The sequence below is a fragment of the Phaethon lepturus genome, unplaced genomic scaffold (assembly GCF_000687285.1).
Source record: "Phaethon lepturus isolate BGI_N335 unplaced genomic scaffold, ASM68728v1 scaffold1966, whole genome shotgun sequence".
In the NCBI taxonomy this organism is placed as follows: Eukaryota; Metazoa; Chordata; class Aves; order Phaethontiformes; family Phaethontidae; genus Phaethon; species Phaethon lepturus.
Window position 1 is genome coordinate 100,938 of NW_010548136.1, and position 10,410 is coordinate 111,347.

General features: G+C 47.6%; 1 protein-coding gene across 1 annotated transcript in view; it reads right to left on the reverse strand.

Moving 5' to 3' along the window:
- LOC104622927 (transmembrane protein 110-like) overlaps window positions 1–10,124 on the reverse strand; it is a gene marked incomplete at its 5' end in the record, with an annotated part of 22,529 nt that extends 12,405 nt beyond the window's left edge. Inside the window, 3 exons of the mRNA XM_010289854.1 lie at window positions 7,161–7,282; window positions 8,992–9,087; window positions 10,037–10,124. Coding sequence (XP_010288156.1) covers window positions 7,161–7,282; window positions 8,992–9,087; window positions 10,037–10,124 — 306 coding nt within the window. The remainder of the gene's footprint in view (window positions 1–7,160; window positions 7,283–8,991; window positions 9,088–10,036) is intronic.
- Window positions 10,125–10,410: the final 286 nt, after the last annotated feature.

Consider the following 10,410-nt stretch of genomic DNA (forward strand, 5'->3'; position numbering starts at 1 on the left):
GTGTTGTCAGCTGTGCTGTGTCCCCCGCGGGGGAGACAGGACTCTCAGCCACAGCATCCTTTGCAAGCCGGCTCTTCTGCCCTGCAGTCACGACGGCCCTTGCGAAACACTTCCCTCTGTCATCTCAGCTTGCCCAAAAAGCAGCAGCAAGTTTGAGATGTCTCCTAAATACCTACCCCCTCACACCCTTCTGGGGATAACAGGTCACTAACATCTATCACCACCAACAGCGGGCTGTGATTCTTAGTTTTGCATGCTGCGCACTAGACAGCCCTAGCCAGGTTTTGGCTAACCCAGGTGATACACAGACACTAGAAAAGACAACCTGCTTCATAACCCACCCTAGGCACCCAACCCACCCTTGTCCATGTCTCCAAGGTTAACAGCTCCCCACTCAAAAAATTTTCCTTTTACTTTCAGTTCACAAGAAAGCCATCAAATTGCTCCTGAGTTTTCTTGAGGTTTGACAACCTTTAGAAAAAAGGAAAACTTTTTCTCCCTTCGCTAGAGAACAGTTTTTACTGTGCAACTGCAAGATCCCACCTAGGGAACCCCACTTCTCCAAGACCAGAGGTCTGCCCCGTAAACTCGCCAGTGAAGCTGGCTTACAGGGCACATGCAAGTGGTATAGCCAGCCTACGCTACCAAGAGGGACATACCTGCACCCCTTACTACCCACCACATCCCACCTTGTCAAAGGTGCCTCCATCACAGCATGGAGCTTCAAATACTCGTATTTCTCACTCTGCTCTTTTCTGCATCACCTACAGAAGGTGCTGTGAATGTCCCCCACAGAGGGACATCAGCACTTTTTACATGTCTGAGGGTAAGCAGTGGAAGCATACGGGAAGAGACCTACAGACCTATGCAGAGGCCAGATTTGGCCATCAGCTCTATCACCTTAAGCAGCTGAAAATTGTTACTGTTTTGCAGGCTCTTCCTCCTGCTGTTCCATTCTGAGCTTTGTTTTCAGACTAAGGGATGGGATGTTTCTGCACAGGAATCCATCCTGGAGCACAGAATTAGACAGGACTTAATTCTTACCCCTGACAGGAAGATCAGAAGCTGTCTCCACAGTTACTTTTTACTGCATCTTGGTCTCCCAAGGACAGGAGGTTGCTCTGTACCAAAATAACACAGGATAAAGATGAAAATGAAATGGCAGCATGGCCCAGAGGGCTGCAAGGATGACTTCAGCTATAGATAGACAGTGGCTCATTTCCTCTTCACCAAGGAGCTCAGCTGGTTGCTCCTTACCTCAGCAGGTTTGAAGTCATCCAAGGACCACTGATCCACCTCAGAGTGGCCATCATCCAAGTCTAACCACTAATTCATCTAACTGATTAATGTCAGCAACACACAAGTCACCACCTACTGGCATCTCCTCAGGGAAGAGGGAGTCTTTGGTGTGGTCCCTAGACAAGCCCGTAAGACAGACTGGCCACATCTCCTCCTTCCACAGTTAGGATGCAAGGCTGGAAAACTTGAGCTGATCCCAGCTAACCACACACCTCATTTAGGTGCTGGCTTCCTACAGCAAGATGGTCAGAGGCACCCTCAGATGCACCTTAATGTCTTTAATGGATCAACTGCTCTCCAGAGGTGCCCTGCTCCACAGATGGGAGCGGCTGCTTCTTACACAAAGTGTTTCCATTACATAAATCTAGATGAGTGCCTACAAGACTGTTTCTGCCACACAAGCTCGCCAGACAGCAAAAACCAATCTGCTACCTGGAGACTAAACCCAAAAATAATAATAAAAAAAGATGCCCTCCTCTTTGCTGTGTCCAGAGCTTCCCTTTCCTTGTAGGAGAGTGGGGAACCGGTCCAAAGGATCTTTGTAGCCTCCCCATCACACCTGTTAGGAGATTACGTGTATCGTGCTCCCTTTGAACACTTCCAGTTTCTTGTCCCCAATTCTAGTTAGAAGGTAACCCAGGACATCTCAGCTCTACACAGTGACTCCACCACCAGCCTCTCCTTTCAACTTAATTAACATCCTTTGCTCAAATCTTCTTATAGCCATCTCACCCTGATAAACAACCTCCTACACCCCAAACGATGCACGCGATGCATTTAGACCGTTCTCCTCCACCAGCATTAGTGGTGCTCCCCACCCCACCATCAGCAATACCTCCTTGGTGCAGACCTAAGACCACTGGTGTCTGAAGCAACCTCACAAACACGTGTGTCATATTCCGCTTCTGCGTGGGAGCCCAACTGCTTGCAGAGCAAAAGCAGCGCTGCTTGAGGTATTTGAGTTGTTACCACACAACAGGATTAGTTTTAATCCAGCCTGTCTAATGTACCAAGCTGTCAGCATAGCCCACGTGTTACTGCCAGACAGCTTTATTTATGGTCTTTTGGGGATTGTGTGCGCACCGAGCCGGTAGGCAAAAAGCTTAACCACAGCCAAAGCAGAGGGTTCAGGGGGCTGAGGAAAAGCGAATACTTGAAAGCACTGGGAGTTGCACTGGGCGATATGGTGGGGATAGAAAAAGCTGGTAAAAACCTCTTAAGAGATACTCAAACAATACCTCCAAAACCAAGGGATCTAATTATCAGTGCCAAGTACAGAGGAGGGCAAGACATAGCAGGAAAACATCTGTATTGCACAGGAGTGCTCACTCTGAGGGCAAGAATGGGTTTTGAGAGACTGGGACCTGACCAGCAATTGCACCAGTTACGGGCAGGGCAAGCTGGCATCAGAGCAGCCCGATGGGTCCAGCGGACATCCCAAACCCTCTCTAGCATGTTCTGCATCTGAACTACTGGAGAGTGTACAGCTGGAATCAGTCTCTAGTTTGTAGTGTCACACCACTGCTCTGGGTCTTCGGTCCCTGGAGATACTGCTATTGCGTTGGGGTAAAGACTGCTGCCATCAGCCAGACGCAGCAAGGTTCAGAGCAGGGTACCTGACCACACACTTGACCATTTGAGGATGATCCTGAGTCCTCTCCTTACTTTTTCTCCCTGGCCCTGGAGGTGGAAAGGCCAAACATGCTAAGGACAGGACAGCCCCTCCGATTACAGCTATTTTTAACAGTATTTCCTCAAGCATGAGCAGCCAGCTCCTCTGGCTGCTTCAGGACGTGGGAACATTTGTTATGGAAATTTTGTACAACATCACAACAGGGCCAAAAGCAGCCTACACAGGTCCTCACTTAAACTCAGCAGCTGGCACACAGCATATTCCCCTGTAACTAAGTTTAACCAGCAGAGTTCAACAGGCCACTAAACAGACTTTAAAGGCCTTCAGGCAACATGCCTTTCCATTTCCAGACAGTGAATGAGCACAAAGCATCAAGCTTAGTCTAGTCAGTGACCACAACCACAATCATACACAAGCCAGCATCCAGATGGGCATCCAGAGAGGCATTTTCAAGCACCAAGCGAGAACACACTCTATCTCCTCATCATTTCTTAGTGCTCTTCTTTAGCATTTTACTTGCACATTGCAGAAACCAGGTCTTAATGCAAATTCATAGTGTTTGCTTACTTGAAAGAAATACTCCAGTATTTCTAAAGTAACATGGTAGAGTTATTAGACACATCTAATATGATGAACATGAACATATGATGAACATATGCCAGCTGAACATGAGCCGGCAGTGTGCCCAGGTGGCCAAGAAGGCCAACAACATCCTCACCTGTATCAGCACTAGTGTGGCCAGCAGGAGTAGGGAAGTGATTGTACCCCTGTACCCGGCACTGGTGAGGCCACACCTTGAATACTGTGTTCAGTGTTGGGCCCCTCACTACAAGAAGGATGCTGAGGTGCTGGAGCGTGTCCAGAGAAGGGCAAAGAAGCTGGTGAGGGGTCTGGAGCACAAGTCTTATGGGGAGCAGCTGAGGGAACTGGGGTTGTTCAGTCTGGAGAAGAGGAGGCTGAGAGGAGACCTTATCGCTCTATACAACTACCTGAAAGGGGGTTGTGGTGACGAGGGTGTTCGTCTCTTCTCCCAAGTAGCCAGCGACAGGACGAGAGGAAATGGCCTCAAGTTGCGCCAGGGGAGGTTTAGATTGGATATTAGGAAAAATTTCTCTACTGAGACATGGTCAAACGTTGGACCAGGCTGCCCAGGGAGGTGGTGGAGTCGCCATCACTGGAAGTGTTCAAAAAATGTGTAGATGTGGCACTTGGGGACATGGTTTAGTGGGCTTGGTGGTGTTGGGTTGACGGTTGGACTTGATGATCTTGAAGGTCTTTTCCAACCTTAATGATTCTGTGATCTACAACACCAGGACACTGCTACCATCCAGAGGTTCCCTCTAGGGAGCTGTTTATTGCCATAGGAATGGGCAAGGGAGAAAAATGCTGGAGCAGTTTGGAGGTGGGGCACAAAGCTGAAGCAGGCTTGATCAGTCTGTATAGGCTCAGCAGCACCTCCAAGACCATGGGTATCTACCTCCCAAATGCTTCACAACTTGAACTCTGTTTTGTTCTCCTCCCTGCAGGAGTCCTCTGCAGGGAATGCACCTATAGACATGGCCTGCTGCTACCCTGCTAGAGCAATTATGCGAAGAGCATTTGGGCAGTTTGTTAGCTTTGAGCGTGTGCAAGGCAACCATCATTCGCCAAAGCATACTTGAACCAAGATGAAGAATAAAGCTCTCCAATCTCTGATCTTAGGAGCCAAGCATCTTGAAAAGAGACAGCAGCCTCTTAAAATGCAGCTTCCTGTGCTTAGAGGCAATCCAAAGAGCAATCAAGAGCTGTTGGGCAAAGAGGGAGGAACAGGAGCACATAGGAGCCTTCAACTCTCTACTAGTTAAAACGCAGGTCATTCCTGGCTGCAGCAGCCTTTGGCTAAGAGCTCAGGCATGAGAGAGGCTGATCTCAGAATGGCTGTCTCCTGGTTTTTGAAAAAAATATGGACGTAATTGATTTTTCTAAACCGTTCTGGACAGCTGGATGCTTAAAATAGCAGCATAGATTCAGGTGCTTTCCCTTCCTTTTTCTTTGCTTCTCCATTAACACAGCTAATGAAGTCACACAGGGAGAACCACCCGGGGCCATGGAGGCAGGCGTACAAACCGCAGAGCAGAAGGGACTGCTGGAGCCCAAACCAGAGCATAACTGCAGCGGTTTGTGTCACTTGCAGGGACATAACCAAGAGCTGGAGGGCCAGAAAGGAAGCAGTTGCAACAGATTCCCCCACCCCTCAAAGGCCACGCAGGTCAATGGGTACAGGCTATACTGGACAGACACAACTGTTCTTTCCTGATGGTAGGAGCAATGGCACTCACCACTGTCTGCAGCATGGATTTAGTGCTTCCCTGGTATTCTGTCCCTCCTTCTCTCCAGGACTGCAAGAGATGCTTTTGTTCCTCAGGAGAATTGAGGAAAGCAACATCAAGTCTGGTACAGCAATTAGACCAGAAGATGAATCATATTTCTGGAGCCTGTATCAAACTGTACAAAGTTTACTAGCATCTTCCAAACTGTTTTGCAAGCTACTTAACAGCCGAGATGAGGATACCAGTGTTTTGCTTCCCTAGCCCGACAGCAGGATTGCACTGGACATGCCATTTGACTCCTACCTAATTTTTCCATCACGGTCTCTCTGGTCAGAGACCTGCACCAAGAGTGATGCTGTGTGGATGAGATATCCAATCCCCAATTCAAGAGCCAAATTTAAGCAACAGGAGAAGTGTTGTTTGTTTGTTTTTTTTTTTAAATCAGTGAAAGCAAGATTTCCTCAGAAGAGTGAACTGTTTCCGTAGTCTAAGCCAGCCTCCATGAGGAGCCAGCTACAGCTCAATGCAAGTTCATTACTGCTCTGCAAGGTTAAAGCAAGCTGTCAATACATTTTAACATTTCCTTGCTTCTGCTCAACTGCAGACGTGGCACATGAAGCTGTACCCTGGGATGGCTGCAGTTGGGCTTCAAGCCCTTGCTGCTCAAAAGGGGGAAAAATACCAGTCCCTGAACCAAGAATATCTGGATTCTTCTGCTGTCTCATCTGAGTGACTTTAGTGCTCTGTGCTTGGCCCCTCAGCTCTGAGAAAGAGCCATTAGGGGGGAAAAAAGGGCAGCCCTCACCAAATGCATGCTGTCAGGATGCTGAAGCTGCTCTGGAGACCACTGCAACCTTTAAAGCAACTCTCAGGTTTGATGAGAGCCAGCCCTGCCCCATCTCATCATTTCAACCCACCTGCTGTCATCTCATGCCAACTCTGCAGCTGCTTCAGTTGTCTCACAAACCCAGCCATGCCCTCCATGCTGTGCCATGACCCATTTACACATGCTAAACACATCCCCGAGTAAAAGCTCACAAGTCAGTGGGATCTCTGCGCTACTCCCACCTTGGTCCAAGTTCCACCAGCTCAGTTATTAGACCAGCTACTAAAAATACAAAGGAATGATCCTATCTTCAGAATAGGCTTAATGATGAAGGTCTTAAAGGTGGGAAAGTGATTGGTGTGAATAGGATATATTTTCAAAAGTAAGAGTGAATTCATCTTTATATTAGATACAACAAAATAAGCAAAAGGGTAGTTTTTCCCTTTCCTGCAGCCACGGACAAGCACTGTTCTCCTGGAAGCTGGCTCTGCTCTTTCTGAAGAGAAGTGCTACCCTCTAGTGGGGCTGGCTGAGAACAGCTTTTCTGAAATTTTTCTCCATCTCAAGGCAGGAATTCAAGCAGAGAGGCCAGACTCAGGCATACTTGGTTTTTAAAAATTTTTTTTTAAAATCAGACGGCAAAAAAAAAATCCCCCACAAGCCATTTGAGAACTCAGTTTTGGGGCCAGGCTGTGTCCTGCTGATGCTTACTACAGCTCAAGGCAAATGCAAGAACAACTCCATGTTTTGAACTGAGAAGCTACCAAAAAGCCACCAAAAGAACGCCGCAAAAGTCACCATCACCACACCCAAACACCTTAGTTTACCATATGCATGTCCTGGGGTATAAAGCCACCCAAGGAAACGTTCAACCTTTCATCACCAACGGCAATGCAGCAGGTAGAGTCACCTGCAGCCTAGTGACGCCCCAGCGTTTAACACGCTGATCGCTCCGTGAGCTCCCTGGAGAAGGGATAACAGCACCAGGCTGCTCACGTGTTTTACCCCCTAACTGCAGTTTCTGCCTTTTTCTCCTCCCCATTCATAGCTGACCGCAAACAAGCCACCGCTGCGCGGAGGGGCTGACACTCACCGTATTCTCCAAAGACCAGGTACGTGTACTTCTTGTGCTGCACGACCCAGGAGACAACTTTCACGCCGAGCCAGATCAGCAGCATCCCCAGTGTGGCATCGAGGATGAAATTAATAAGGTAGCTAAGAGCAGAGGAATATTTAGGTTTCAGTTGTGTTCTTAAGTCTAATTCAAAGGCTTTTATTTCAATATGGGGATCCATAAGAAAAACCCCAAAACTTCAAAAATCCCCACTTAATAGCCCAGCCTCACTTCTATTCTCTTTTATGGGATTTACCTATAGCCTTACCAGCAATTTCTTAGTTTAAAAGCCTGTTCAGCAGAGAAGGGCTCCTATGCCCAGAGACAGACTGAGACACAGAAGACCTTCGGAGAGGTGATGAGCCCTGGCCCAACAGCAGGCATCCTGTGTCCCCAAAAGCCTTCAGTTCAGGCTCCCCACTGCAGACACAGGAGCTGAACCCATCCCAACCAGGAGATTTGGGCCCGATGGGTTTGCTCTGCAGCTTTGTGTGTGTGAACCTCACTGGACAGCACGCCAGAGGCAGAGGGGACCTTCTGGGGATTGCAAGGTCCAAGCTCTAATCCAGGGCTTGGCATTTTAATGAACTCCAGAGGAAAAAAAAAAAAAAGAAAAAAAAAATCACTCAGACTGATGTTTTCTGGCCAATTTTTCCGTTACTGGAATATTTTCTGCCAGGTCAAGCCAGATTTCTACAGCATGAAGCAAATACCAAGCACAGAGCTACAGGAATGAACATTTCCTTTCGCAGAACTTGATACTGCCTCTGAATGAAGACACCGGAAATAACAATCTGCTTTTGATATCCATTTTGAAAACATGGCATTAAGTTTTTCTACATCCAAAGGCTCAGACTAGCTTATTACAGTTTCCAGCTGATGAAGTCAGAGTACTCAGATGCAAACATGAGGCTCTGGTGGTTCATACTGAGCGGGACATGAAGCCCAAGAGCCTCAAACCCTGTGACAGGGCTTTAGAGTTTTAAGCTGCCTGGTTCAGGATGACAAGTCAGGCAACCCAGGGAAATAAAACACACATACTAAGAAAAAAAAAAATCAAGGGCACAACATAAGCACAAAAGGGTTTATTTTAAAACAGTGTCTGTTTAAAAAAATGATGAATCATTTTAGAGGTTATATTTAGCCCCAGCAAAATTTGTGTCTGTTTAAAGAAACAGTGCAGCACTTTAACATATGAAAGGGAGATGGTCCAGAAGGTTTTCGGCAGCATTTTGAAGCCTAGAGGAGTTTCTCAAAACAGGATGAAGTTAATTCTGAAACTAAGTTTGTAGCTGCAAAGTGGCCGGTGTGAAGTCAGGGTGACAATTCTACGTTCAGTCCAAAGTCTGGCTTAGCCCCCAAACAGGAGTACAGGAATACCTGTGGTAGGTGTAACTGAATATCCAAAAAAATATCCTTACATTGGACAAAGGCCTTCACCCACCGAGTTAGGAAAGCATTCTCAATACTGCTCTGAGACCAGCCAAACTGCAAAGTCCGGTGTGCGAACAAACGGCACGTTCAACAGCTGCAATGGCGTGGGGACCGCTGCCCTATTTACTGCGGCTTTTGGCCAGTGTGCTTCAAGATGCCTTTAATCATGAGAAAAGCGTGGTCACACACTTCATCTCCATCAGACCAGTAGACTGCAAAGACCAGAAGACAACCCAGATCATGAAAATAAGCTCAGCACGGCTAATCCCCACATGGTACTTCCAAATGGATCGGTTTCTGCCGTGTATGACGCTTTCCGACAGGCTTGCTTCCTTTTACAGATGTGGGACATGAATGGAAGCACCTGTGTACTTACAGAGAGCAAGGGTCCTCTTCAGTGAGATCCGACAGAAAAACATTGGCAAAGTGGATGAAGAGGGCACCTATTGCTTGCTTGGAGGTATCATAAAACCTGGAGAAAAAAAGGGGGAAAGCTCTGTGCTCCGGAGCACCGGCAGCAGAGAAGTCCCCCAAACGAAGGTCCCTGCATGGATCTGTTTTCCTCCAAGACGCATTTATCACACCCAAAAATTTCTACATGGTGAAAAGGGGCGGTTTGGCCAACTCCAAACACTTAAAAAAAAAAGATACTCTTTCAGCACGTAGCAGCTCAGTCTTGCAGATCTACTGCTGAGCCTCAGCCTGCAGCGAAGGGCAGTTCAGCCACCAGTGCCCAGCCTCGGTTTCTCCAACCAGCAGTAGGTGCGGGAATGATGTTCAGGAACTTAGATTTTTGCACTTGTCCACAGGGACTTGGATTGAATTCCCAAGCTATCTTAGAGGAAGAACCAAACGGAGAAGACTAACAGGCTTTTCATCACTAACGTTGCCTGGCAGCTCCGTGCCACCAAGCCAGTCCAACCATATGCTGATCCCACCCATCTGCCCACCTCTCAACAGCCAGTAAATCCTACAATACAGAGATGCTTTCTAGAGGTGTCTGAAGCTGACAGCAATACCCAGCTACCTTACAGCAACACACAGCCAAACTTGTTGCCCAGTCTATGCCTGAGCTGGGTCAACAGACACCAAGGTGATTGATGGAATTCAAGAACAAAACTTCACCCTGCCTGGGACACAGCCCATGTGCAGGTATGCCACCAGACTGGAGAAGACCATAACCTCTCGGTTCAGTCACCTACAGCAAAAACAAGCTTTTCTGGAGGAGCTAGGCAGGGAATTTTACTTCTAGGGAGCACCAGCTACTCTATGTAGGTTTCCTTGGGAAGCAGCAGCAGAGCATTTCATTTAATGACCAAATGCCATGCAGGATATTCAGAGGGCCTAGAAGATGATTAGTATAAGAGAAAGTTAATATTACAGATACATGGTCTTTCCAAGCTCTGAATTAAAAATCTCACCATATCCTCCAGGGACGCCTCTCTTCCTTTGGTTCCTTAAATCGTTTTACTGCAAAGAAAATTAGAGAAGTTACGTTGACCAGCAGAGCTGAACAGATACACGTGTGCAGTCTGTGCCAAACTTCAATGCAAAAACAGTGGAAAAAAATCTGGAGGACCCCCAGCACTTGCCCATTGAAAGCTGAGAAAAACCAAAGGACCTGGCTCCAAGCTGACCAGAGGCACTGCATGCACCCACAGATCAGAAGGATGAAGAGCAGAGGTGTTTGGGAGGTAGGTGTGTGCTTCTGGCATCCTTCAGCAGCAGCATTTTCATGCCATGGGAAGTGCCCTAAAGGAAGCTAGGGAGGGTTCATCACTACCTACCAGCCCTG